The 27,960-nt window shown below is 50.4% G+C and overlaps 3 protein-coding genes across 4 annotated transcripts; 1 reads left to right on the plus strand and 2 right to left on the minus strand.

Moving 5' to 3' along the window:
- Nucleotides 1-404: 404 nt before the first annotated feature.
- Ftsj3 (FtsJ RNA 2'-O-methyltransferase 3) lies at nucleotides 405-8,075 on the minus strand. Its single transcript, XM_051158896.1, has 20 exons — nucleotides 7,889-8,075; nucleotides 7,629-7,734; nucleotides 6,095-6,141; nucleotides 5,918-5,997; nucleotides 5,642-5,741; nucleotides 5,147-5,341; nucleotides 4,955-5,070; nucleotides 4,754-4,858; nucleotides 4,572-4,672; nucleotides 4,148-4,228; nucleotides 3,917-4,063; nucleotides 3,688-3,823; nucleotides 2,117-2,286; nucleotides 1,869-1,986; nucleotides 1,517-1,794; nucleotides 1,342-1,430; nucleotides 1,156-1,255; nucleotides 889-1,072; nucleotides 721-815; nucleotides 405-633 (listed from the first exon to the last, which is right to left on the minus strand). Exons 1-20 carry the CDS (start codon nucleotides 7,953-7,955, stop codon nucleotides 441-443), a joined length of 2,508 nt encoding a protein of 835 aa, XP_051014853.1. The 5' UTR covers nucleotides 7,956-8,075; the 3' UTR covers nucleotides 405-440.
- A 344-nt stretch (nucleotides 8,076-8,419) lies between these two features.
- On the plus strand, nucleotides 8,420-13,522 carry Psmc5 (proteasome 26S subunit, ATPase 5). The gene is made up of 12 exons (XM_051158900.1): nucleotides 8,420-8,499; nucleotides 9,007-9,078; nucleotides 11,055-11,124; nucleotides 11,388-11,485; nucleotides 11,645-11,701; nucleotides 11,818-12,048; nucleotides 12,327-12,453; nucleotides 12,540-12,730; nucleotides 12,824-12,922; nucleotides 13,008-13,118; nucleotides 13,224-13,310; nucleotides 13,417-13,522. Exons 1-12 carry the CDS (start codon nucleotides 8,446-8,448, stop codon nucleotides 13,468-13,470), a joined length of 1,251 nt encoding a protein of 416 aa, XP_051014857.1. The 5' UTR covers nucleotides 8,420-8,445; the 3' UTR covers nucleotides 13,471-13,522.
- Nucleotides 13,523-14,180: 658 nt separating this feature from the next.
- Nucleotides 14,181-22,963, minus strand: Smarcd2 (SWI/SNF related, matrix associated, actin dependent regulator of chromatin, subfamily d, member 2). 2 transcript variants are annotated; one of them, XM_051158898.1, is made up of 13 exons: nucleotides 22,501-22,963; nucleotides 17,871-18,055; nucleotides 17,674-17,716; nucleotides 17,445-17,567; nucleotides 16,923-17,078; nucleotides 16,384-16,479; nucleotides 16,152-16,253; nucleotides 15,650-15,811; nucleotides 15,388-15,485; nucleotides 15,127-15,262; nucleotides 14,841-14,963; nucleotides 14,584-14,685; nucleotides 14,181-14,513 (listed from the first exon to the last, which is right to left on the minus strand). In XM_051158898.1, the coding sequence occupies exons 1-13, from the start codon at nucleotides 22,714-22,716 to the stop codon at nucleotides 14,460-14,462; spliced, it is 1,596 nt and encodes a 531-aa protein (XP_051014855.1). In that variant the 5' UTR covers nucleotides 22,717-22,963; the 3' UTR covers nucleotides 14,181-14,459. The 2 variants fall into 2 exon arrangements, with proteins under 2 accessions (XP_051014855.1, XP_051014854.1); XM_051158897.1 differs by lacking the exon at nucleotides 22,501-22,963 and having other exon boundaries at nucleotides 17,871-18,348.
- Between the last annotated feature and the right edge of the window lie 4,997 nt (nucleotides 22,964-27,960).

Below are 27,960 nucleotides of genomic sequence, written 5' to 3' on the forward strand. Positions count from 1 at the left end.
ATTCCTCTCTGCTTGCTCGATAGTAAATGTTTTACTACTGGGACCTGAGGGCTGTCGTTTCTATCACACAGTAGTTGCTACATATTAAATTATGGCTTGGAACAGTGCAGCCCATGATGTGAAATGTGGGGAAGTGCTTGCTTATTAAACTATCAGAAAAGTTACCTCTTCTATTATCTTTTTATTCTAATAGTGGAAGAGGGTGGGAGAGGACTCAAAAGGAACCAGATGTTGAACATAAGGGTATAACAAAAACAACCATCAACCCTGAATTTCCCCTATAAAGCTTATAAAACAGATGTTTCCACCCAAGTTCTTTGTGGAAGACCGTGGCTGGCTGTCATGAAAAGTATTTCCTTGGTGTTTATATGGACGGCCATTCTTTAAGAAGGCAGGAGGAACTGTATTCCACATCTTCATTCTTGGTCCTTAGTCTCTGCTCATTTCCGCTTTTGTTTTTTCTTCTGTTCCTTTCGTTGTTGTGCTCTCTGGTCCTTCTTCATCCTAGAGTCCACTACCTTGAAATGTCCTCTCACTCCAGCTGGTCGCCGAACCTTACGGCCCACACCTTTTTTGGCTACAACATAAGTGACCTGGCGTTTCTCCTTGCCAAGTCCAGCCTTCTTGTAGAGACTGTAAAAGAAACAAACAGATTCAAAGGTCTGCTCTCTAGAACTCTATTTAACCCAGTATCTTTGTGGCTTTTCTTTGCCAAATTACCTTCGCAGTTGTGCCACCTTTTCTCGTTCTGAGATATCCACTGTGTTCACCACAGCTTCTGCTTTCTTCTTGGTCTGCTCCAGCTTCCTCAGCATCTGGGAGAGAGCCTTGGTTAGATGATGTCTTTCCTCCACCACGCCTAAACCTCAGGCAGTCTCAGCTACTTACTCTCCGTTTCTTTCTAGCCTTGGCCTCAGCTACTTTCTTGATGGGCCGTGCGTTGATCTCCCGCCAGCGTTTTCGGTAATGTTCTACCTCCTTCTTGTCAATAGGCAGCTGGCGTATCCGGTGCTGCTTCTCTTCCTGCACAAACCACTCTGGAAGGTCCCCCTCATCTTCATTAAATGCATACCTGAGTCGAGAGGACACCAGGCCAGTAACTACCTGTGACTTTTCCTTAGTCTACTGGACTTGATGTTCTGTCTGGCCCCTTACCGGTTGAATGAGTTATCTATAAGGTCCCTCTTTGCCTTTTTAGAAGAGGCAATAACAGCACCTAGAGCAAGGCCTTCGGGGTCCAGAATTCGATGTTTTACTACAGAGAGAAAGACAAAAGTCAAAGCCTGATTCTTAAAGCTGAAACTAGCACTGGTTTCTCCCCACTGTGTACATACTTCTTACCTGGGTCCTCAATGGGCACTACCTCAAAGCCCCCATCGTCATCTGCCTTAGAAAGACGACTTCGCTTCACACCACGGGAGGCTTTGCAGCTGTGGAAGAAGGCAGAACTGTGCTTGTTCCACCCTCCAAGGTAATGCTCCACCCTGCTCCACACCTATCACCTGCATCCTCTCACCTTTCTTCATCTTCACTGCTGCTGCTGTCACTGTCCGAGCTGTTGTCTCTGTCCTCCCTTCCAGGGTCTGTGACAGCTTCTGTCCCTGAAACAGCCTCTATCTCCTTACGGACCTCGTTCTGGCATTGGGGAGTTTTCTCAGTCTTCGAATCAGAAGGCGGCGGTGGAGGAGGTGGTTGTGCTGACTGCTGCTCCTTCCGACGGCTCTGGTAAAGCAGCTGTGCCTGACTAATCTCCAGGGCCTCATCAGCATCGTCCTCAAATCCACTGAAGCCATCCTGTGAGGATAGGAAAGTCTCAGCAACCCTTCTGCCAGAGAGTGCCAGTGTCCCATCAGTCTCCCTAGCTCTACCTTGGAGAACCACAGGTTAGCTTGCTCTTCCTGCAGCACTGCCTTGTCTCCCAGTGGTACCAGCAATGGATTCTCTCCTTCCTCCTCTTTATTGTCATCCACTTGAGCAAACTGCACGCTGTAGACCCAAAGGAAAGTGCGGTGAAACTCAAGTCACCCTACCCCAGAGCCTTGGTTGTGCCTGTCAATTCCCACATTAATTCTGTCTCAAGATGGCAGCATTTCCCCTCAAGACAGACAGCCTTTACCACTTCTGCTCCTTCCGACCCAAATGTGTCCTGACTCCTGCCAGCTCTTCTGGATCCAGGTCACTTTCAGAAGAAGTATCAGCATCCGACACATAGATGTCATCCCTTGGCAGATCAGACAGAAAGGTGTCTGCAGCTTTCATGTCTCCTTGTGTTACTTCCTCTAACAGCTGAAATTCAACAAGAATAGATTCAAGTACTTACAGGCAACTCGCCCCATCTTCCCATGCCCATTAACTTAGTTCATCCTCAGAAATAATCAGTCAGAAAGGACACTGTTAAATATTAGCTCCTATACAGTCGCTGTGACCCAGGAAAGCCTGTCTAAAATGCCCAATTCTGGGTCCTGGGCATATGACTAGTTTAAAGTCATGTGAAATACCTGAATTCACACCTGAACATTTGATCACGAATAAAGGCTGCATGCATCAAATTGGTCCATTTCAACTACTCTCAGAACCTCAAAACCTATTTTCACAGTGGACAGACCTGCTCTATTGGAGTATTTATCATAAGGGTCTAGGGATTATATTCAACCACTTTTTAATTCTCCATTTAAAAAAATGCAGTGGATATTATGTATTCTTGTTTTAAAAATGAGGAAAACAAACAAGAGAAGTTACACAGTTGTAAATTAAATAACTCAGGTGGGGGCTGGAGAGATGGCTCAGGTTAAGAGCACTTGCTGTTCTTACAAAAGTCCTGAGTTCAATTTCCAGCAACCACATGGTGGCTCACGACCATCTATACTGAAATCTGGTGCTCTTCTGGCCTGCGCAGGCAGAAATATAAATAAATAAATCTTTTTTTAAAAAACAGATGGCTCAGAGGTTAAGAGCACTGATTGCTCTTCCAAAGGTCCTGAGTTCCATTCCCAGGAACCACATGGTGGCTCACAACCATCTATCATGAGATCTGGTACCCTCTTCTGCAGGCAGAGTGCTGTATACATAATAAATAAATAAATCATTAAAAAAAAAAACTTGGGGTAGAGTTAGAACTAAAAGCTGTTCTTACTCTATTGCTTCTCCTGTGTCAGAAAGGTGACCAGGCTGTTTTACCACAAAAGCTCATTTTGTTGTGAGATTGCTCTTACTGTGAAAGGCATGTTCTTCAGTATTTGGTGGAAGCATCACCCAGCAGCTCAATGCAAGATGTTCATTAGATCCAGTAAAGTGAAAAGATTTGTGCCTGAACCCCTGTTCCTACAACTGTACTTCACCTCCTGTAATGTGAATTCTTGGTTCTTTTCTAAAATTACTTTTTTTTTTTTTTTTTTTTTTTTTGGTTTGTAGATCAGGCTGGCCTCAAACTCACAGCAATTCACTTGCCTCTGCCTCCCAAGTGCTGGGATTAAAGTGCACCACCATGTCCGGTAGTCTTACAAATTTTCCTAATCTCATCATATTAGGCATTTTTTTTAGCATTTGAGTCTCATGATACTATTTTTTCCTCTAGTGTTCCCAAGTTATAGGTGAATACACCAACCAAACCCATGACCATTCACTGCATTTAATCCAAACCCTCAAACTGATGATCCTGACTCTTGCGTATCTCTACCCCTCCCTTACCTGCTGACCCCGGATGGTTCGCAGGGAAAACATGCCCGTCTCCCCCTCATCTGCAATGGAAACCCCAGGCAGATCCATCTTCAGCTCTACACGCTCCCGCTGCTTCCTCTGCTCACGAAGCAATTTCTTTTTCTTTCTGAACAGATAGATAGTGGAGAGATTTAACCTGCCTGTCTCTAAAAGTCAGTGCCTTTTACCATCTCTATGTAGTCTTCCTCAGACCCCTCACCGCTTTAGTTCTGCCACCTCTTGGGCTTTCATCTCTGCCAGGGTCCGGTTAAGCTGCTCCTCTTCCTCTTGTTCCTCCTCCTCTGAAGCTTGCTTTGTCTCAGCTATTGGCTCTTCCTCACCACCTTCTTCTTCTTCCGAGCTGAGGCTGACAAGCCAGCCCAAGAGTTCATTTTCCCGGACACTTGGTCCAACACCCAACCATCCCTAACCCCAGTTACTTCCTCCTCACCTGATGTCCAGTGCCTTTGCTTGCTCTTTCAGCTTCTTGGCCACATACCGCCTAAGCTTTGTTCTCCAATTCAGTAGAGACCTGCCCAAGAAATACTATTACTGACTATTCTTACCATCTCCATCTTTGTCCCTGCCTCCTCCTTAAAGTCTACACTCCAAGGGCTGGAGAGATGGCTCAGCGGTTAAGAGCTCTTCCAAAGGACCGTGGTTCAAATTCCCAGCACCCACATGGCAACTCACAAACTGTAACTCCAAAATCTAACACCCTCACACAGGCATGTGTGCAGGTAAAACACAAGGCATATAAGATAAAAATAAATATATATATTTTTTAAAGTCTACACTCCAAATTTCAGGCTTCAGTCATAAACTGAATACTGGTTCTCAGAGCCCAACATCGTTCTGCCCTTACACCTGTGTACCTAAGTTCCTTGCGCCCCAGCACTTTGATGTCCTGACAGCATGCTCTTATATCCTCAGTTGTAGCTGGGTGCTGTGCCAACTCCTCATCATCTATTGAGATCTGTTTGTGAGGAAAAGGAATGAAATGTTTTTCTGGCTAAGTTTCTGTGGCCCCTTTATACCCTTCAATCCAGAAACTCACTTCGCTGGCCTTGGAGAGGAAGTCAACAGGATTGGCAGCTCTCAAGAAGTCAGTGACTGAGGTTCGGTGATAAAGAGTGAGGTCCCCCTCAGCATAGCCTTCAGCCTTAGGAAGGAGAGTGAAGATGATTAGACAGTCCCTGCGCAGACATCAGGCTTTCCCAGTTTCAGGACCCACTTCTCAAAACAACAACAAAAGCACCTTTGGCTTCTTCTTTGTTACCAACTCAGTAACAGTTTTAGCCTGAACTTCAACCTCCTTAAAGGCAAACTTAGGATCGAAGAATTTAGTGTCAACTTTGTCCGGAGCCAGGAATCCTAAAAGAAGAAGACAGATCAAAGGCATGTTCTCATAAGTAGAAAGTGGCGTCAAGAGGAAGACGTGGTGTCCCACCTTGGCAAACGACAAAGATTTCTGCAGATTCGTGGCGAGAGGCCTGGGGCTTCGTGGCTTGAACACGGTGGAACAGCTGCTGGAAGATCCACAGCAGAGGCTGATAGTCACGGGAACGGAAGACTTTGGTGATGAAGCAACCACCACGGGCCAAAAAGTCACAAGCCAAACGCAGAGCCATCAGTGTTAAGTGAGCTAAGTGAGTTAAGTGTTAAGGACAGAGACAGTCAGTGGGGAAGCTCTGCAGCGGCAGGGCATACTGCCTCCACCCTCGCCTCCAAGCCCCCCCACACACACTGCTACCTCCACCCTCACCTCCAAGCCCCCCCCCACGGCTACCTCCACCCTCGCCTCCAGGCCCCCCACACACACTGCTACCTCCACCCTCCCCTCCAAGCCCCCCCCCCACACTGCTACATCCACCCTCGCCTCCAGGCCCCCCCCACACACTGTTACCTCCACCCTCCCCTCCAAGCCCCCACACACTGCTGGTACCTTGTGAGTAAGCATCATGAACCCAACTAGCTCCAACGTTGGGGGCCCCGTCATTGAGCACAACATCAACTTTCCAGGTCTTCAGCTCCTTCCTCAGGGCCTAATGAAAATGAAGAGTTTACAGCAATGGAAACACAGTAATGGCTGACTAGAATTCCTGGTTCAGTCATCTGTGTCTTTTGGGGCATGTGCTTGAAAAGCATGATAAATTGGGAAGTGGTTTACTAGGAGGCAATAATGCAAGCACATGAAGGGGCAGGAAGGAGACTTTGTTACCTGCCTACAGCGCTCAGTTGTGATATCTTCCTGGAGAGTCACCACATTGGGGAGAGGCTTGATTGGAACCAAATCCACTCCTGGAAGAAGTTAGGCCAGTGTATTGCAGAGTGGAGGAGATGTCAGAAAATCAGCACTTCACACTCCTCCCTCAAATACCCAGGAAGAGTCACTCACCCACAATAAGACTGGATACAGGCATAAACTTGGCAGCCACCTGCAGCCTGTGAAAGGGACATACTTAAATACCTTTCCCTCCTTTGACTTCTCACCCTTCCTAGGGACACCTGTTTAGTGTAATAGCTAAACCTCTTTATGCATACATTCAAAGGCTCTTCTCTACAATCAAGAAACAAACTGTTGGACATGGCAGCACAGGCCTGCATTACCAGCTACAGAAGAGGGAAAGGCTGTAAGGTCAAAAGTACAAGGCCATCCTGGGAAACTTCTGAGAGTCCCTGTCCCAGGAAATTGTAGAGTGGATTGGGAATATAACTTGGTGGTGAAGCAGCTGCCAAACACGAATAAATCCTTAGGTTCAGAGCCAGTAGAGGAAACAATAATAATAAAATGAAGCAGCAGCAGCAGCAGCTGCTGCTACCTTGAGGTCTGTTAAGACATAATAATAAGCAGCAGCTGCTACTACTTTGAGGTCTGTTAAGATCTCCTCTTCTGGGGCTGGAGAGATGGCTCAGCCATTAAAGGCTAAGCTCACAACCAAAAAAGATCTCTTTTGGCGGACGTGGTGGCACACGCCTTTAATCCCAGCACTCTGGAGGCAGAGGCAGGTGGATCTCTGAGTTCAAGGCCACCCTAGTCTACAAAGTGAGTCCAGGACAGCCAGGGCTGTTACACAGAGAAACTTTGTCTCATAAAACAAAACAAAACAAAAATTTCCTCTTTTACACACACAGTGCTTTATGTGTAAGTATGTTTTCAATCCCATAGCAATGTCACTTATGCTGCTAAAACAGGAGGATGTCATGTTCTGGGCTAGCCTGAGCTACATATATAATGAGCCTCTGCCTTTAAAAAAGTGAAAGAATCCCTCTCCCCTCTCTTCCTCTGTGTCTCTGTCTCTCTCCGCCTCTCTCTGGGGTACCCTTCCCACCTTTACTTCTCTCCCCATGCTCATTTAATAAACTCCTCTATAACATTAAATAAATAAGTAATTAAGTAAATAAATAAATAGGAAAAGGCTAGGTATGGTGCCGCACACCTTTAATCTCAGCACTTTTAGGCAGAGACAAGTGGATCTTTGTGAGTTTTAGGCCAGCCTAGTCTACAAAGAGTCCAGGACAGCCAAGGCTGTTACACAAAGAAACCCTGTGTGGAACCACCACCACCTTCCAAAAAAGAGAAAAGGAGGCGACAGCAGCAAGCCTTCCAGAATTTGTGAGCCACAGCAGAGGTTGGGGGTGATGGTGCACGTCTGTGCTCCCAGCACTTGGGAGGCAGAAGCAGGAGGATCACTGTGAGTTCAAGGCCAGCCAGGTCTACAAAGTTGAGTCCAGGGTGGCTGGGGCTACACAGAAAAACCCTGTCTCGAAAAAACAAAAAAGGCAGCACATGCTATCGAATATTTAATCTGAACTGTGTAATTACTGTAACGGAGGTGAGTAGAAATCCGATTCCCATCTTCTCCCAAAGCAACTCAAAGCCAACCAGAGCCAAGACAGTGCCATCAAGAATGGCCCCTGTCAAATGTTACCATCCTCCAGGCGCAGCACACAGGTCCAGCAAGGCTCGGGCTTTCTGCAGGAACTGAAAGCGGCGATTGAGCTGGATCAGTTTGAAGGCAGAGCGCGAACGATAACCTGGACCGTAGGGAGTGGGTGTATAGAACAGTAATGTCTACGGAGGACTTCCACAGCCTCACAACCCCATCAACCCTTCTAAAGAAAAGCAATTCCGTATTAGAAAACGTGGACAGGCTGATATGGTGTTCACTTAGTGCGAACCCAGACTCACCGGTCTCCTTGGCCAAGTGATAGAACTTGTCCCGCCGGCTCTTGCCTACTTTGCCTTTCTTGCCCATGGCGGGATGGGGAAATATCACTCACTCTAGGGAGAAAGAAAACGTTAAGAACCTCTTTCCGAGCACTGGATCCCGCTTCAGTGCCTCAGGTGGCGAAGCAACTACCTCTAGGGCCCCTTAACTCCTCCTCAGGTTTTCTACATTTCGGAAGCAGCACATGCAGGCAGCAATCGTACTTCCGCTTCCGCTCGCGTTTCCGGCGTTCCCCGCCTCCGGTTTTCCGCCATTTTGAGTGTGGCCAAAGAATTGTGTCCGCGGGTCTTCCCAGTTAAAACTGGAGGCTAGGAAGGTCGAGTGCAGTAACTACTATCCTATACTCTAGGAAGCAACAACGAGAAGTTCTATATCTTCTCACTCCCTCCCAGAGCTACTGCCCACCAGTAGCACCTCTCCCATTGGAGCCGCCGCACACTCCGCCCATTGACCCGGATCTCTTCTCTGCGGTGTCCCAGGTCGCATGCTTCCGCGCCTGCGCGATAGGGTGATTTGGATGCCGGCGGTCCCTGCCGATAGTGGGAAGATGGCGCTTGATGGGCCAGAGCAGGTAAGGTTTCAGCGGCAGCCGTAGGGCGGCCACCCAAGCAGAGTGCCAAGTGCACATAACCTTAAGTGAGTGGTGGTCACGAGCAAGAGAGTCGAGTGGATCAGGGGTGGGTGGACCACGTCAGACTGGATCTTGCCTGGGACTAGATCTGCTGTGTCAGCGCCGCCCGAGGGTAGCAGGACAGGGTAGCAACTGAGGACCTAGGCGAGCCGGAATGGCCTGGGCCGGACGTAAACTTGGTCCCTCCGATCTGGCTTTGTCTGTAGTAGTTACACCTTGGGTTTGTATAGCTCTTTTCACAGAGCAAAGCGCTCCGTGGATATATGGCCCGTAAGCCTCCCAGAAGTCCTCCAAGGTAGACGGTAATTGCATCCTTTAAGTGGATTCAAAAGTGAAGGGTTAGAACCGATTGTTTTTCTTAAGCCATATGGTGAAGTAACCTGGGGCTATTTTAGCTTGAGCCCTTAGTGGTTTAGGCCTTTGGTTAACAATTGTACTTGTCTTCAGATGGAACTTGAAGAGGGGAAGGCAGGCAGTGGGCTCCGCCAATATTATCTGTCCAAGATTGAAGAACTCCAGGTGAGTACAGACACCGGAAGGAGCTAGTGGAGGATGAGAGCTGATGGGTGCAGATTTCTGCAAGTTGTTATTCCATTCCAGTGACCTGGGAGTTCTTAACTTCTGAGCTGTCTCTCCAGCCCAGTGAAGAGTTCGCTTCCAATGTTCTTTTGTCGGTTTTTGTTTATGGTGTGTTACCTGTGTGCCTGTGTACGTTTGTGTGCACCGTATGTGTGCAGGTGCCTGTGGAAGCCAGAAGAGGGCCGTGGATCCCCTGGAGCTTGAGTTACAGATAGTTATGAGCTACCAAGGGTGTTAAGAGCTAAAGCCAGGCCCTCTTAACTGCCGAGCAATCTCTCCAGCTCCTTCTTCCTAGTTAAGGAGCAACAAGCAGTGTAAAGTATATTAATAATCTACTTTTGTTTTTGTTTTTTTGTTTTTGTTTTTCGAGCCTTGGCTGTCCTGGACTCGCTTTGTAGACCAGGCTGGTCTTGAACTCACACGATCCTCCTGCCTCTGCGTGTGCACCATCACACCCGGCCTAGTAAGAACTACCCTTATCTGTACTTCCATTAGAATGCAGTTAGGAGTGGTGCTGGCTTAGTAAAGTGGTGTTTGTAGGTCTTTAAGATCCATGACTTAGGCCAGGTATGGTGGTGCACTCGGGAGGCAGAGGCAGGCAGATCATTGTGAGTTCGAGGCCAGACTGATCTACAAAGGAAGTCCAGGACGGCCAAGGCTACACAGAGACACCCTGTCTCGAAAAACCAAAAACAACAACAACAAAAAAAAACAAAGATCCATCACTTAACTAACTAGCCCAGGGTAGTTGGCTGTGTTTCCATCCTGTCCCAGGCATGGCTTCCCTCCTGTTTAGCAGACTATAAGTCAAATCAGAGAGCTGTTGGATGCCACCACGGCGTGCTGTGGTTCGTGAGCATCACAGCCAAGTCGAGCTGCTGGTTGCTCCCTCCCTTGGAAGCTTGCATGGCACCTTGTCCTTAGGGACAAGGCGTTTAGTCAGGTCCAACTCAAGTGCTCTGGGTCCTGTGTGTGAAGTGTGTAGTATCTTCAGGAATAAAGACTTACTTCCCCCTCTGAAGGGAAGGGAGGCCACCAAGGGCAGCAACAATAGCCTATAGTGTTTTGGGAGTCTCTTGGATGTCCCTGACCAACAGCTCAAAAGGTGGTTTCTCATGCCTGGTGGGTTTTTTATTAGCTAATCTATGGCCATTGTCAATCCAGATGGGGAAACTGCATTTAAACTACATGTGTATGCACAGACATATGTATTATTTTATGTAATGTAATGACTTTTCCAGACATCCTGCTATTTTACCTTCTTTCCTCCTATATTTACCTTCTCTCTCTAAAGCCCCCTCCATTCCCATTTCCCCCTTCAGATTACTTATATTGGTTATTTCTCTCTCTCTCTCTCTCTCTCTCTCTCTCTCTCTCTCTCTCTCTCTCTCCCTCCCTCCCTCCCTCCCCCCTCTTTTATTTTCCTGGTTTCTGTATTCACTCCAGATTATATATACATTTGAAGACTTGAAGCTAGGAACTCACCTTTTTCGTTTTGTTTTTCAAGACAGTTTCTTTGTGTAGCCCAGGCTGGCCTCGAACTCACAGAGCTCCATCAGCCTCTGCCTCCCAGTGCCATGCCTGGCAGGAACTCACTTACTTTTAACTGACAGCAGTTGGGCTAGAGCTCAGGCTTCTCACCTGAGGACCTTTCCACCATCCATGTGACCTCTCCAGAAGCCACTGCACGAGCAAGCAAGTGATGCTCTTTCTCTCTTAGATTGTGTTCTTCCCGGAGCCCCTTGTGATACCTGCCTGGGGCTCCTGAGGAATCTCAGAAGGCAGGCCAGGGCCTTCGGGTACTGCTGGAGAAGCTGCAAAAACAATTAAACCTGCCTTTAAGAGTCTCAGCCAAGATCCCGTTTCCTCCAGGCTGTTGCCTTGGAGCCACTGGGTTTGTCTCTTGTTCTCCACAGTTGATTGTAAATGATAAGAGCCAGAACCTCCGGAGGTTGCAAGCACAGAGGAACGAGCTAAATGCGAAAGGTGAGAGGGGAGAAGTGGGAGGCCTAATGTGCTAGTTTGCGGCAAGGTCTGGGTGTTCCTGACCTTCCGTCTTCCACAATGCTCCTTGTCGCCTCAGCCTGAAGTGATGCTTTCCACTGTTCATAATGAAGTTGTTTCCCATGCACACCTCCTCAAAGATCGCTGTAAGGCCCTTTCAGAGCCTAAGTTCTTTCTTCCCTTCCAAATGTTAAGATGGTCCTTTAAGTGACTGACTGGTGGTTATTTTATTGTTTGTTTTTTAGTTCGCCTGTTGCGGGAGGAGCTGCAGCTGCTGCAGGAACAGGGCTCCTACGTTGGAGAAGTAGTGCGCGCCATGGATAAGAAAAAAGTGTTGGTCAAGGTAAAAGAAAAAAGCAGCACACCACCAAGGACTGCTCACCGCACTCTTTGCATGTGGCCTCGTGTGTCACGTTGTTCTAGAACCCCCTTGCTCTAGAACAACCTGGTTAGGGTTGCTGTGTTGACTATTGAAGAAAATCATGAGCCCTTATTCCTTCAGGTCCACCCTGAGGGCAAATTTGTTGTTGATGTGGACAAGAACATCGATATCAATGATGTAAGTGTGGCAGGTAACATGTGGGTGGGGGAGCAACACTAGCACAGTGCATCCTGAGGCGCACACATCCCGCTCGCTCTTCTTCAGGTGCACAATCCTTGCTCGCTCTTCTTCAGGTGACACCCAATTGCCGGGTTGCTCTAAGAAATGACAGCTACACTCTGCATAAGATCCTACCTAATAAGGTGGACCCTCTGGTGTCACTGATGATGGTGGAGAAGGTGCCAGACTCAACTTATGAGATGATTGGCGGGCTGGACAAGCAGATCAAAGAGATCAAGGAAGTCATCGAGCTGCCCGTGAAGCACCCTGAGCTCTTTGAAGCACTGGGCATTGCACAGCCAAAGGTAAGCATCAGGCTTTGCTGGGAGGCAGCCCTGCTGGTTCTTCCTGCCCCAGACTAGACCCAGTGCTGGGTTAGCTCTCCTCACTGAAGAGCAGCAGCAAGTAGCAGATCTCTGAAGCACTGGGCTAGCTTGAGTACCGTCCAGAAAGGACAATGGCCTTTCCTTTCTTCATCCCTCACCTCAAGCAAGGGACCCAATAAAAAAGTCCTCCCCTGTCCACATTTGATACATGAAGGGGGTTGGCTTCTTTCCTTAAGCATGATGCATACTCCCTCCAGGGAGTACTTCTGTATGGACCCCCAGGCACTGGGAAGACACTGTTGGCCCGCGCTGTGGCTCATCATACGGACTGTACCTTCATTCGTGTCTCTGGCTCTGAACTGGTACAGAAATTCATTGGGGAAGGTAACTGGCTAAGATGTGAGAACCGAGAGGGAGGGTAGCGGGTGGGAGGCACATGAGCTCCTGACGCCAGGTTGGCCTTCGCACAGGGGCAAGAATGGTGAGGGAGCTGTTTGTCATGGCACGAGAACATGCTCCATCGATCATCTTCATGGACGAGATTGACTCTATCGGCTCTTCACGGCTGGAGGGAGGCTCTGGAGGAGACAGTGAAGTCCAGCGCACAATGCTGGAACTGCTCAACCAGCTGGATGGCTTTGAGGCCACCAAGAATATCAAGGTGAGGTGGCATGGGCTTTCAGACAAGCCAGCTAAAGGGGAGGCGGCATGCAGGCCTGAGTGGTTTAGCTGATCCCACTTCCTCTCTTTCCAGGTTATCATGGCAACTAATAGGATTGATATCCTGGACTCTGCCCTGCTTCGTCCGGGGAGGATTGACAGAAAAATTGAATTCCCACCACCCAATGAGGAGGTCTGTGGTGGGTGGTGCCTGGAGGAGCTGTGGCTGTGGAGACAGAGTGGGCACAGGGCTTAGGGCTTTCTTCCCTTGTCTCTAGGCCCGGCTGGACATTTTGAAAATCCACTCTCGGAAAATGAACTTGACTAGGGGGATCAACCTGAGAAAAATTGCTGAGTTGATGCCGGGAGCTTCAGGGGCTGAAGTGAAGGTAACTGGAGCCTTCTGGGAAGCAGGGCAGTAGCAGGAAGCCTTAGGAGCCAACGCAGTGCTCAAGGGCCCAGCAGCAGGGTCTCAGCTTTTCCTCCCTCCTTAGGGTGTGTGCACAGAAGCTGGCATGTACGCTCTGCGGGAACGGCGTGTCCACGTTACCCAGGAGGACTTCGAGATGGCAGTAGCCAAGGTATGTGCCTTTGCTGAGGTGGCTCTGGAGCAGGACTAAGCCTGTGTGCAGTTGATAAATTCCTCCTTACACGTGCATATGCGCTTTCTCCTCCCACCCTCTCCAGGTCATGCAAAAGGACAGTGAGAAAAATATGTCCATCAAGAAGCTATGGAAGTGAGGGTATGCTCTTTGTGTGGAGCCCTCTAATAAAGGTCTGTGTGGTAACCTCTCTACAACTCCAGTCTGTTAATAAGTGACTGCATTGTTCAATGACCAGGTCTGGGCACCACCAATAAACAAAAGGATTTATTTGGAATTTTCCAAGTTTGCCAGAAGTGGCATTTGCCAAGCCTTAGGCCCACTCTCTTTAAGACCAGTCGCAAAGTGTAACAAGAGCCCTCCAGCTTTCCCTTCCCCTCCAGCGGGCACACAACCCTACTTGAGCTGGGTTAGAGAACTGGCACACTGCCCCCTCCAAGAGACCCCCACCTCCCCCTGCCCGGGCAGCTGGGGTGGACAACCCCATGGCATCCCAGGAGATGATGGCGGCTGCAGCCGCTTGCATAGATTGAGGAAAGAAAATAAGAAAGGAGGCACCAAGTAGGGCTCCCTGAAAAAACCCCAGTTACCTCTGTATAAAAAAAGTGGCTCCCACATAGAAAAACCTGCTCCCCAAATAGTGCAAATACCCAAAGAAAAGGACAAACCAGCAGCAAGGCTGGGTTTTTAGGAATGGCAAAGAACTTTGGTTGAGAAAGGCCAGGAAGAGTGTGGGCTGGGCCTCCTCTTCCTTGCCCAGCTCCCCAAAGCCAGCTCTTGACACTGGCCCTAGGGTGGAGCCTGTAAACATGCAAACCCAGCAGCCTTTGGTTCGGAAATGTCTGTTAAAGCACAGCCTCCAGCAGTCCTACTTGGGCCTGCCTGCAGGGGGCTGAGGCAGCATCTTGCGAACCCAATTAAAGCCAACGCTAAAAGTAATAAGGCTTTGGGGACCAAGCAATGAGGAATCTAAAACTACATCTATAAAACTAAAGCTGGGGAGTAGAGGGTGACAAGAAACACACCTCACTCCATCCTACATGTCTGCAGCCCCAGCCAGAACCAAGAGGACAGCCGGCCTCCTGCCTGGTTCCAGGGCAGGGAAGGAAGGACGCAGCCCCTGAGCAGTTAGGTCAGGCGAATTCCCAGCACCTGTTCCAGCTCCTGCCTTCGCTGCTGCACCTGGAGAAGGAAGAGCATGGCTCAGGTTTCAGCTTCTCCTGACAAGGAGTTCAAAACGGCAGCACCTCACCTTGGCAAAGATGTGCCTCCCAACTGCTTCCTGGGCCCAGGGCTGGTGGTAGAAAGCTGCTCGTCTCTCCTCCTCGGGATTTCCAATCACATCCGTGATGATCTGTAAAGAGCAAGGGGTAAAGGGTGGCATGACCTCCACCCTGGCCAGTCTACCCTGCCACTGGACTAATTGCTTGGGGTGAAGAGAAGAAAAGGAAGAAAGAAAGAAGTCACCAGTGTATTATGTGAGAGTCCCTTCAAAACAGAGACCTGTACCTTGAGGTCTCGCCGTTGGGAACGGAGCCATTCCTGGATGAAGTCCTGGGGGTCGGTGCTAAAGCTGAGCATGAAATCCCTCTGCGTCTTCAGCTGGTTGATGGACTCAATGGTTTCGTGGATCTGGAGAAGGGGTGCATGTGTCAAATGTGCTCCAGCCTTAGGGTGTTCCCGGACCTAGACCCAGAGGTCTAAGCCTGAGGTCCTAGCCTCAGTGTGCTGGGTGAAATGGCAGATCAGCTCACCCTCACTCTGGTCCCAGAGGCTGTGGAGACAAAGGACTCACCTTGACATCAAGAGAGGCAATCTCCTGCTGGTTGGTGGTAGAGGCCAGAAAGTTGCTCATCTGGGCCTTCAGTGGGTCATCCACCTCCACATCGATGTCATAGCAGGCTGTCTTCTTCTGGTCATTAGGGTCCACGCTGCAGGCAGCACAGGAGAGGAAGGAGAAACATGCTATGTACATCCCAACTAGCAGGCCTATCCTATGAGTAAGGTTTCAGGGTGGATTCTGTTCTCAAAGAGCCATCCCGTTTCTCCTATTTACCTAATGACATGATTAATAACAATGGGGTCTGGATGCTGCAGCAATCCAGCCAGCTTCATGGGAATCTCGGAGAAACGGAGTCGGCCACAACTGAAGATCTGGAAAGAGCATCAAAGGCATGGTGATGCCTGAGGGTGTGGGAAAGTAGACTACCCGAGGCCCAGTAGACAGACACACATCAGTCGAGGACTGACTAAGCACTAGCCCCCTGGGGTTCCTGAGCACGTGAGCCAGGGGCTGAGAGAAGGCAGGGCCAGCTGACCTGGCGAAAGTAACGGTTGCAGTTGATGTACTCCCGCTCGTGCCCATCCTGCAGCTGGTTGTGTTTGATGTAAAGCCACAGAGCCTGCATGATGGCAGCCCTTGTCTGTGTGTGCACCCCCAGCAGCCTCGCCAGTCGGGGGTCCAGTTTATACTGCGGAGGCTGGAATGGACAGAAGGAATGAAAAAGGTTCTTATGCAGAAACAGACTGTGAAGGGGTTAGAGCTTCTCCGTCCTAATGCTGCGGCCCTTTGATACAGTATCTCATGTGGTGCTGGACCCCCACCCCCAGCTATACAATTAGTCTCACTGCTACTTCCTAACTGTAATTTTGTTACTGTTATGAATCATAAAGTAAATATGTTTTCTGATGGTCTTAGGTGACCCCTGTGAAAGGGTTGTTTGACACCCCACAAAGAGTCATGACCCACAGGTTGACAACTGCTGAGTTAGAGGAGCCTGTCCCCTTCTTTGCCCATGTGTGACCCTGAGCAGCTGTCACCTGATGATCCAGCATGAGCAGAAGGGTGCACTTGACATTGAGATCTCCTGGCCGCTTCACCTGAAAGCCATCTGTTTCCTGGGTGGTGGGCATCCGATGCCACTGTCAGGGAAGAAGGTAGCAGTGTTAGTTCATCACTAACAGACAGGCCTCAGCACTCTACCAACACACTGAGTTTACGCTCTGTGTCCCCGGGCAGCCTGTCCCTCGCAGGCTCTAGGACCATTCTTACCTCTACCAGATGGTTGTCGGGCCCATAGAGCTCCTTGTCCAGCTCAATGACAAGGCTCTTAAAGAATGATGAAAACTTCCTCTTCTGTTTGCTGGGCTGAGAACAGAAAGAGCTGTAAGGTTTGTGTGCTGCTGAATTCATTAATCAAAAGAGAAGAAATGAGTCAATTCTGGAGCTCAAGGTACATACAGTCTTGGGGCCTCAAGTAGCAATCAAAGTTTAGGCAAGGTGGCAGGAAAAGGGCCCTCCATGAACCCCACTGCCAACCAATGGAGTGACACAAAGAACTTGTCTGCCATCTACAGGAATGTGTAGTAACTACAAATGTTCATCTCAAGCCACAACTGTAGGTAGCTCTGGTAGAACACTTGCATAGTATGTGTAAGGTCCAGGGTTTGATCCCCAGCATAGAAACAGCAACCCCCCACCACCAACTCTAACCTCTAGCTGGATTTGCTGTACCTCTCCCTGGGCTTGGACTTCTTAGAGAGTGTTCACACATGGCTTCTCCCCTCCCACACCTCTTCTTTCAAACTCACATCATCCAGAAGTTTTCCCTCCACTCGAAGCTCCCAGGAGGCAACCTTGTCTGCTGCTGGGGTTCCGCCAGGGTTCCCTGCAGTTCCTGCATTATCACCATCTGCCTTGCTGGGGCTGAATGTATTGGAAATATAGATCCGAAGTTTTCGCTTTTGCTGAAGAGGAAAAACAGGAAGCTGGAGGTGGGTGGGCAGAAGGGCTGGACCCTACACATGTTCCTCTTAGAAGCAGCAACATTTGGATTTGTACTTGTTTTTCTATTTGCTACTATCCTATCTTTATTTGAAACACAGTAGGCAGGGCACAATGGTAAACATTTGTGATCTCAGGCACGGGCAGGACTGAGTTAGTGGCCACACACAGCAAGGCACATTTTCAAAGCATGCTCAATTGAATGTGTGCTCGACTAGTGGACTGCTCACTGCTGTGAGAAGCACTGTGGGAGCCCAAGCAGACCCCTGCTCGTCCCTGGGAAGGCCAGGGACGAAAAACAGCTTGGGAAGACTCAGGGTAGCATATACCGTCAGAGGCTTTTTGATAGCCTCTTGGATCTCCATCCGCTTGCGAGCGATGGTCTGGTCCAGCTTCCTCTCAAAAGCTAAGAGATCCATGTATGCCTGAGACTCTGGGACAAGTTCACGGATCTGCAGATTGAGAAGTGCAATGGCTTGCTTCACCAGCTCTAGTTTACCATCCTCCCTTCCTTCCCCAGATGGCCAGCCATGACTGGGCAGGCCTCCTAACACTCACTCGCTGAGGTAGAACCTTATCTGCCATCTTCCTCCTCTTTAACCTAGCAGGAAAACAGAAACCCATTGAAGAGGTTAACAGGCCAAACTCCCCATCTTCAAATCCCTCTCCCAAGCTGCCAAGAGTCTCTTGGGGTCAAGGTACAGGGAAACTGCTACCACCAGAGATGAGCTAGGCAAGGTGTGAGAAAGTCTTACCCTCGGCGCTGGGCAGGCATGGGGGGCTGGGCCTGGGGCACAAGCAGGCGTTTTCGGAATGGATCCATCATGGTAGGTGGCATGCCAGGTCGAAGGGGAGCAGCTGTACCAAATGGGGAACCAGCTGGAGGTCCCACCTGCAGGCCAGCCATGGGCATCCTGCTTCCTGGTGACATGCCAGGTCGCTGGGGAAAGTGGAACAATGGAGGTGCACAGGTCAGTGGCAGAGCCCTGCGAGATCCATAGCCCATGCCCTCCATCTCTTTCGCAAATGGGGAGACCTGCTGGAGACCAGGAACAAAGGGGAACAGGCGCCTGTGCTCAGTGTGTAAACCACACCTGCCCCGCCCCTGCAACCGCCCTGGCAGCCGTGCCAACAAATGAGGCTGCCAGAGTCCCATGGGTGGGAGGAGAGTACCACTTGCAGAAGGAAAGGCCTGGGGAATTTTTTTAGGACTCATCAACACCTTCCCAGCTTCAATATGCTATGCCCTGCACCCTAGGACCAGCCAGCTTTGAGGTATTTACAGAGCCTTAGATACCACACTATACACTCCCTCTTTCTTTCCCCATCCTAATGGAAACAGTGCTTGGGAGACCAGGAGCAATGCAGAGCAACCCAGGGAGTACAGGCAGATATAACAGTCTGATGGAGCATGGTGGTGGCATGCCTGGGGAAGGCAGTAGGAACGGCAAGCCCTTTAGGCAGTAGCACCCCAGGTGAGCAAGTACAATAGAAAAGCTTGGCCATGTCACAACTTGTGGGGATGGCCTCAGGAGAGTACAGACACCATCTGGTCACCATATGGCCCCTACCACAACCTGGACCTGTTGTCCCATCCCCCATAGTCCCCCCACCCATATCCTCCCTCCCCCACTTCTCTCTCACACCCTTTCCCTACCTCTATGTCAAAAGGCCCCCAAAAGGGAAGTTATGGTTCTTGGGTGGCTGTGGGAGTGAGAGCAGCAGACATCTGGACTCTGCCCATGGTCTAGGCACCACCTGGCAACCAGGCTGCAGATGGCTCAACTTAACCCTAGCCATCCCAAGCTGCAGAATAAGATTGTCCTGGGATGCAAGGAACAGAGTACAGGGTCAATAAAAGGAGCTTCTTGATTTCCCAGCCAACATTTCTGGGAGCCCTCCACCTCCCAACTCCATTCACAGGGCTGCTGCCTGCAAGGCCTGTTTGGCAGCTCTGCCTTGCACACACTGTCCCTGGCAGCTTCACAGGGCTGGCCCCAGGGCCCAGGTTATGCAATCAATCAGTACAACCAGACAACCAGACCAGCCTGGGTGGAGAGTCACACCAAGTTAAAGGACCATCCTCCCCCACCCCAAGCATCCTGGAGGCTAGTCTCTGCAATTTCTTTATCCCTTACTAAACTCGCATTACCAACAGCAGAGGGTCAGACTCATGGCCAGTAGCAGAGAGGAAGGGAAAGAAACATGACCCAGAGACAAGGGGAAGGGGACAGGAGCAGAGCAGGATGACAGGGAAGCATGTGGCAATTGAGGAGTTAAAAGTGGGAGACCCTGGGACCTTGGGAATCCTGCCACAAGTCTCTCCTCATCAGGAAGAAATTCATCAAAGCTGTTGAAAGGCAGAAGACAGCCTGTTTCTCTGCCCCAATGATCCAGAGCCAGCGATTATAGAAGGGGGGCGGGGCACAGGAAAAACCTCAGGTGACAGCTATAAGACCCTCATCGTCTTCAGAGATTTGAGGTTTTTCTGCGGTAATTGCAGATATAAGTGGGGGTGTTCCAGTCCCTCAAAAGCTCTCCACTGAGATTCATAAAGCTTGTAGTACTTCAGAGCCCTCTGGAAAATCCCAATACAAGGCAGCCCAAGCAGGCCTGATATAGGCTCCACCCAGACATCTGCTCCAGACTTCTGGGGCTCAGGCTCCAGGCCCCCAGCTCACTCAGGGCCTCAGGGGAAGGCTGCTCACAATTCAAGCCCCAGTTCCCCCTTGCTCCACACCTGGGCTTTGAAGAGCCAGTAACTCCTCCGACTTAAAAACAAAACAAAGCTATGGCCACAGAAACACATGCTCCCTGCCTGCCCGCCCCACCCCAGGGGTAGGTAGGCCTGCTTCAGTCCCTGGGACCCTAGAGTGAGGGGACTTCTACTTGGCCAAGAACCAACCCCACATTCTAGGCTTGATTGTATGACGACCAAAGAGACAAGACTAGGCCTGATTCCGCTGTCTCTGGGTTAGGGATCTCGGGCTCAAGTAAGCATGCTTTGCTCTGCCCCAAAGCCTGTAGCCCTGACCCTCCTGATAGCTGCCTGGACCCATTGGCCTCAAAGGGAGAACATACCCTGACCCTGTGAACACAAGGGATTTTAAACCCTGAGGTGAGAGAGACCCCGGCAATAATGCACACTAGGTGTCGTGTGTGTTTCTGATCCTGGTATGTTAAGCCCTTCAGCTGACTGTCCTCCAAAACTACAATAAAGCTCTAGAGTTTGGGGGGCTATCACTTTTACTTCAACAGGCTCCCCCAACATGCCTAGCTTAAGCACACAAATCCTTGCTCTTCCTGCTCACCCCCAAGAGCTCTAACCAGGAGCTCCTGTCCTTTGTCCTCAGACTCCAAGCCATTCTGGAAACTGGACACCTGGACATGGAAAGAAGCAGGCAGGATCTCCTTCCACCTCAACCAGCGTCCCCCTTCTTTCCCATGTCCTTTCCCAGAGAAGGAGGAGGTGGAGGAGAAGAGGAGGGATGGTGATGTCAAAATGACTGGGGGGATGCCCGGACTCCAGACCATCTTCCTCACACCTAGTAGGCACAGCTACTCAGCTGGCCAGCCCGGCCTCGACATAGGCCCAAAGCCACTCAATACAGAACATGGAGGGATCCGCCGTCCCATCCTTGCAGGGGTTTCCCCGAGGGCACATTCTCTGTCCGCTGCATGCCAAGGAAGTGGGGCTACAGAGTGCGTTATAGGACAGCCAGGGATACATAGAGACCCCCACACACATATCAGTTGTAAGCAAGCACAACCAAGGGCTAGAGTCACCGACCCAGGGGCTCATCCGTGATACCCTAGGTCCAACGAAAGCAGCATGGGAAAGGTGAACTCCAGCTAGTCTCCTCGGGACAAAGTCTATCTGCCTTCACACCCAAACTGCTCACTTTCTTTTGAGATAGGAGGAGAAATGAACATGGTAGCTATCTCCTTAGAAATGGGATTCCTGGGTAGAACGTGCACACCCCATGAGGATCAAGTTCTGAGGTCTCTGCCTGGAGACACCAGCAGAGCACAGAGTACGCTACAGGGGCACACATTCGGACCCTAGGAACAACAGCCCTAGCCTTTGGCTGGGGCACACAGGTTAAGACACATATGGCCTTGTCAAGAACCAGGAGGCTAAGTAAAAAGTAAAGAGAGGTCGGGTGTGTGGCTGTTTTCCCAGTACCAGAAAGACAGAAAGAGTTCAAGGCTGACTTTGGCTACACAGCCAGCCTGGACTACATGAGCCCCTCTATCCAAAAAAAAAAAAAAAAGTGACAAGGGTGTGGGAAAAGGATGGACACAACCCCCAGGTACTCTGGGAAAGGCAATGTAGCTCACTGATACAGCGGTTGTCTGCCATCGTCTGCAGAGCCCTGCCAGGGTTCGGTCGGTGTTCAGCAACCAAATGCAAAAGCCAAAACAATTCTCAAACACCGTAGAGCAACTTGCACCAGAGCACTGGGAAAGGAGCAGCCCCACAGACAGAGTCAAGCTGAGTTACTTTCCAAGGCACTGAGCACAGGATCTCGTCCCTGCTTCTCCATGGCCTTCGAAGCTGCAAGCTGAAACTGCTCTTTTCCAAGCTAAGAAGGGTCAGGGCAGTACCTTCTGGGGCAGCCTTCTGCAGCTGCAGTGTCCTGCAACCCCAGACCAGCAGGACTCCACAACGCCTCTCGGGCTCCTCCAAACTAAGCTACTGACCACTGACACCAAGAAGAAAGCCCAGGATAGAGGATATCTTAGAACGCTCTCTTAAAGGGACTGGGCCTTCATCAGACCTGGCCACTGCTGTCTCTAATCTAACCTGGCCCTCTCTTTAGTCTCTCAGTTATAGGAAGCCAGGCTTCCTTCCTCCTCAACTTGAGCAGATGGGAGCCATCTCAAACATACTAACGCTCTGGCAGCTCCCAGCTAGGGGGGAAAAAAAACCCAGCCAAGGCAGAGATGCAGTGGAACGGAGGCCAATCAAAGTGTAACCCTGTTTTCTCACTAACGACCCTCTTCCAAAATTTCCTCACCACATCCCGGGTAACCCCCTGACCTCTCCACTCCGAGCCCTGCCGTAGGCTCTTCAACCCGATTGCCCACAATTCTCTAGATCCCAGGAAGCTTCCATGTCTCAGTTACTCAGAAGCCCTGTGCCAAGAAGCCCCGGGAACTCTCCTAACTGCTCAAACCCTGCACCGTAGAGCCTCTCTCACCCTTTCCCCACTGCCTCCAACCCCTAGCCACTAACCGAGGGACTCTGGCCTGGCCCGCCACCAGCTCCCGACAGCTCCTCCTGCAGTGTCCCCTGGGCCGCCTATCCAGGGACTCCTGCCCTCACCTGAGGCCCCTGGGAGACCGACCCAGCGCCCTCGCGGCGCCGCCCGCCTTCCTCACCTGGTACTGCGCCGCGGGGCCCGCGGGGCCCATGGGGCGAAAGGCGGCGGCTCCCGGTACCCCCATGCCTCCAGAAGGCCCCGGGCCCCTGAGCGCCGGGTTGGGCAGCATTCCGGGTCCCGCAGGCGGAGGCGGCGCACCAAGAGCCGCGGCAACGGCGCCGCCGCCGGGGCTCAGCGGGGGCAGCGGGAACCCGCCCGCGCCACGGCCCGACATCACTCCGCCGTCCCGTCCCGCGGTGCAGCGATCGGGCCTCCCGGCTACGTGCTGAGTCCGCTCCGCGAGCTACGTTCCGCGATCCGGGTCTTTCCGATTTTATTGCCGGGTTCCGGGATTTTCCGATTCCAAGTTCGCCAAGTTCTTCACAGCCCACCTTTAGGATCCGCGGCCCCCCTCTGACTCCGCTCCTGCCAGAGATACTCCAGATCCGGGATGTGCTGCAAGCCCGCAGGCCTCCGGAGGTTTGCTCGCCCGAGTCCAGCTACCAGGAGGCGGTTACGAACTCCCAGCCCCGCCCAGCCCAGACCGCCCGCAGGCCCCGCCCCTTCCCGGAGCCGTCCAATCGAGAATGCCTCTTCAAATCCCGCCCTCGCGAGACCCGCCTCAAACAGGCACCGCCCATAACTGACGGCCTTAGAGCCCCGCCCTTTGGGACCGCCTTTTCCCGGAGGAGCGGGAGCGGAAGCTGCTCGCGGAAGCGCTGAGAAAGGCGCCGGGTCAGAGTTCGAACGTCACAGAGTTCGTAGGGCCGTCCAAATGATAGGCATTTTGCTGCTTGCTCCATAAGGCATCCGCCTCAGCGAGATCCGGTACACCCCTGCAAAACAGTTCTGTCGGGTCTGCATTCTGAAGCCTTAAGAGCAAGCCATCTGCGACGAAATAGCCTCCAACAACTTTTTAAAGAGCCCATCCCAGGGCCCGAGGATGTAAGGCCAGTAGAATAGGGCGTTTACCTTCCATCACCAACCCCCCCCCCCCAACACACACACACCCTAGAAGCCTACATTGGTTGTTCAAGCGCTGCCAGGGACGTGGGCGACCCCAGACTTGTCCGTGCCTTACTTTAAAGGAAGCCTGGTAATTTACTCCACAGAAAGTGTTCAGGAAAAGGAATGTTGTATGCTGAGAGAACTCCACGTAGTAAAATAAGCTTTATCCCGTTTGTATAGGACTTAGTTTTGAAAAGTTAAGAACCTTCTCAGAAGCCACTGGCTTCATCTGTGCTGCGGAGCTACCCTCTGCTGATGTGGTAGGACCTTCCACATCGCGGACAGAATCGGTGCTGCTTAACTTTTTCTTTTTTTTCCGAGTCAGGGTTTCTCTGTGTAGCCTTGGCCATCCTGGACTCACTTTGTAGACCAGGCTGGCCTCGAACTCACAGCGATCCGCCTGCCTCTGCCTCCCGAGTGCTGGGATTAAAGGTGTGCGCTTAACTTTAATGAGCACTAAAAATCCTCAGATTCCGGGGATTAGGGACTGTAGAGTGCTCTCCCGGCATGCACGAAGGCCTGGCTTCGAACCCTGGACTGCATAAAATGTGCCTGGTGGTGCATGCCAGTAACCCCGGCACACACGGGGAGGAGGCAGGAGGGCCAGAAATTCAGGGTCATTCTTGTTAGGATTCTGCTCCACTCTGCCTACCCGTGATGTCCTGTGATGTCATAGCCTACATGGGGGGAGTGGGGGCCGGGGAGCGTGGTGCTGCCCAGGGCCATATAAAAGGACAATCCTATCTCACCACCCCCTTTTACACCCCCTTACTCTCCCCTTTCTAGTCCTCTTCCTCTCTCCCTCTCTTCCTCTGTCTCTGTCTCTCTCACCTCCCCACTTTCCATCTCTCCCCATGCTCATTTAATAAACTCATCTATAATATAATATCCGGCATCTGGTACCTTATTGTCTTCTTATTCTCATACGTAAAAGTTACCAGTTGAGATTAGGGTTACAGGAAACCCCATAACAAAAGCCAAAATCCAAGCTTTTTGTTGAAATATGGTTTATGGTTCAATGAAGTGGGGGCAAGGCCCAAGAATAAATATTTTGTCTGTTGTTTGGTTTTTTGGTTTGGCTTGGTTTTCGACACAGGGTTTCTTTGTGTAGCCCTGACTGTCTTGGAACTAGCTCTGTAGAACAGGCTGGCTTCCAACTCAGAGATATCCGCCTCTGTCTGCCTCCTGAGTGCTGGGATTAAAGGCTTGCAACAGTACCCCTGGCCCCTGCAAAGTCATTTTTTAAAAAGAATCATTTTTATTGTATGTGTAAGAGTGTTTGTAGGAGACTGGGCGTAGTGGTGCACACCTTTAATCCCAGCACTCGGGAGGCAGAGGCAGGTGGATTGCTGTGAGTTCGAGGCCAGCCTGGTCTACAAAGCGAGTCCAGGACAGCCAAGGCTACACAGAGAGACCCTGTCTCGAAAAAAACAAAACAAAACAAAAAACCAAAATATTGTTTGCAGGATGTATGTGGGCCATGTGCTAGTCTGGTGCCTAGAACTGGAGTTAGAGATGGTTGTGCGCCACCATGTGCATGCTGGGAACCAAACCTCAGTCCTCTGCATGAGCAGCACGTGCTCCTAAAGGCAGAACCGTCTCCTCTTCTCCTCTAGCAGGACCCTAAAGGGTGCTGTGGCGGCACTTTTTTGTTTTGTTTTTCAAGATGGGGTTTGTGTAGTCCTGGCTGTCCTGGACTCACTCTGTAGACCAGGCTGGCCTTGAACTCAAAGTGATCCGCCTCTGTCTCCCGAGTGCTGGGACTAAAGGCGTGCACCACCACTGCCGGGCCAGGCTGGTCTCTTCACTCTCAGAGATCCACCTTCTGAGTTCTGGGGTTAAAGGCTCCTATTCCACCACTCTCGTCTTTCCTCCTATTTTGTTCTCTAGTGAAAAACTCTGCTGCGGCTCCTGCCTCTTGGACAGCTCAGACACTCTCTCTCCTTTCTCCCTTAAAGCTGATTACCAGTCAGTCTGGGAACAGGCCACTAAAACTTAAACCACCAGGTGCCCGGATACTCTAGAACGAGTTCCAGGCTAGCCTGAGCCCTGCAGCAGGACATGGCTTTAAATAAACGAACAAACCCAAAGGAACAAGTTCTGGCATGGGGCTCTGTGGTTCCTTGCTTAGCTATTTGGGGGGCCTAATGGTGCCCTTTTGGAGTCCACAAAAGAAAACAAGGTCCCTCAGCGCTTTGCCCAGAGCAGAGCAGCAAAGGCTCATTCCTCAGTACAGAGGAGCTTTAGAGGGTCGGAACTTCCGGAGAGGTAATCTGGAGAGTCAGGTCATGGTAGGAAGTACTTACTGAGGTGGTGGCACTGCTGGGTCCATGCCAACCTGCTTCAGCTGGGACATCCAGGCAGCCGAAGTAGGCCCTGTCTAGGCAGAGGAGCAGAAAGACAAGCTGGTAGTGTTGACAAAAGAAGACGCTATATGGGGGCTGGAGACATGGTTCAGTGGTTAAGACTGCTCTTCCATGAGTTTGAGGTCTACAAAGAGAGTCTAAGATAGTCAAGGCTAAACATAGATACCCTGTCTAAAAAAAAAAAAAAGGACTGCTCTTTCAGAGGTCCTGAGTTCAATCCCCAGCAACCACATATGGCTCACAACCATCTATAATGTGATCTGATGCCTTCTTCTGGCCTGTAGGTGTATATGCAGGCAGAGCCCTGTATACATAGTATTAATAATAAATAAACCCTTTTTTAAAGAGCTTAAAAAGAAGATTTCATACGGAAGACAGAAATGTGTTGAGCATCTTGTACCCATCCCTGAGGTGCTAGTGAAAAAGAGGACTTTAAGAACAATTCCCTAAAAAAAAAAAAAAAAAGACAATTCCCTCTTGGAAAATATTCCCCAAAGTCTGGATCCTCAGAGTGGTGCTATTGGGAGGTAGTGAAGCTTTTGATAGGATGTGTCGTAGAAGAGCCTTAGAGTGGGGTGTAGTCTTCAACGGGAATTGTGGGACTTTCTTCCTCTTCGATCCCTGGCTCCTGATTGAAGTAGTTTTGTTCTACTGCACACACATACACACACACACACACACACACACACACACACACACACACACCATCCTGCTGTGTTGCCTTGTCACAGGCCCAGGGCAACAGAGCCAGTATAGACTGGAGCTACCTAATGGAGCCAAATACACCTTTTCTCATAACTTGATGATCTCAGTGATTTGGTTGTGGTGATGGAAAGCTGACTAACATTGCATGTGACTGATAACTCTAGGGTAAAGATATCTACAAGTCAGGTAGAGAGATGGTTCAGTGGGTAAGAGTGCATAATGCATGCTGGGCATGGTGGTGCACGCCTTTAATCCCAGCACTCGGGAGGCAGAAGCAGGAGGATCTCTGAGTTCAAGTCCAGCCTGGTCTACAGAGTGAGTCCAGGACAGCCAAGGCTACACAGAAAAACCCTGTCTCGGAAAAAAAGAGAGAGAGAGAGAGAGAGAGAGAGAGAGAGAGAGAGAGAGAGAGAATATCAAATCAGTATCATGAACCATCAAGTGTAAAACAAAAACTCTTCTGTGACCGTAGTACTCACACACACACAGTCTAACAGGTGAATGATCCAAAATACAGAGTTTGCCCTTAGAGGGAGCAGACGCTGGTGCAAAGACGTAGACTTGGATCTTAGGAGCTCAGCCTCCTAAGCTTGAGCTGAAACAGCACAGGAAGCTTCCAAGATTTCATTTACTTCTGGGGTGGCAGTGACAAAGAGTTGGCAAAGAGAAGCTCACAGAGCTTGGAAAGGCTCTTTTGGAAGGAAAAACCGACTTGTAGTGTTTACAGCTTTGCTTAGGTTCTCCCATCAGATTGACCGCCAGATGTTTTCCTCTCCTTTCTAAGCTAGCCTGTCATATCTGTAAAGCTTCTTTGCTCTGGGCTGGGGTGCAATTCAGTTGGCAGAGTGCTTGGCTAGCTTGCAGAGCCCCTGGGTTCCATCCCCAACACCACATAAAATTGGGTGTGGTCATGCATTCCTGTAATCTCAGCACTTGGGAGGTCAAGGCGGTGCATAAAACCCTGTCTCCAAAAAAAAATCAGCGAAAGGCTCCTTTGCTCAATGAGCAAGCAAGCTAAACCTGAGTGCTCGGGCAAGTGTATCTCCTGCTAGGTCAAGTTTGACTTGCTGTTGTGTAGAGCCAAGGCTTGCTGTTACCATCCCAGTGTTTTGCTGATTCTGTAACAGCAGCAGTGTTCGACAATAGAGGATCAGATAGTGCACTTGAAACAGTGTTGCATAGCTACTAAAAAGGATGCTGTAGGGATGCAGAAGTAGCTCAGAAGTTAAGGCTGCTTTCTGTTTGTATTGGTTACTTTTCTATTGTTGTGACAACATGTGAGGACCAAAGCAATTTATAAAAGAAAACATTTAAATTGGAGTGAGGGCTGGGCGTGGTGGTGCATGCCTTTAATCCCAGCACTCAGGAGGCAGAGGCAGGTAGATCGCTGTGAGTTCGAG

The sequence above is a fragment of the Acomys russatus genome, chromosome 16 (assembly GCF_903995435.1).
Source record: "Acomys russatus chromosome 16, mAcoRus1.1, whole genome shotgun sequence".
NCBI classification, from domain to species: domain Eukaryota; kingdom Metazoa; phylum Chordata; class Mammalia; order Rodentia; family Muridae; genus Acomys; species Acomys russatus.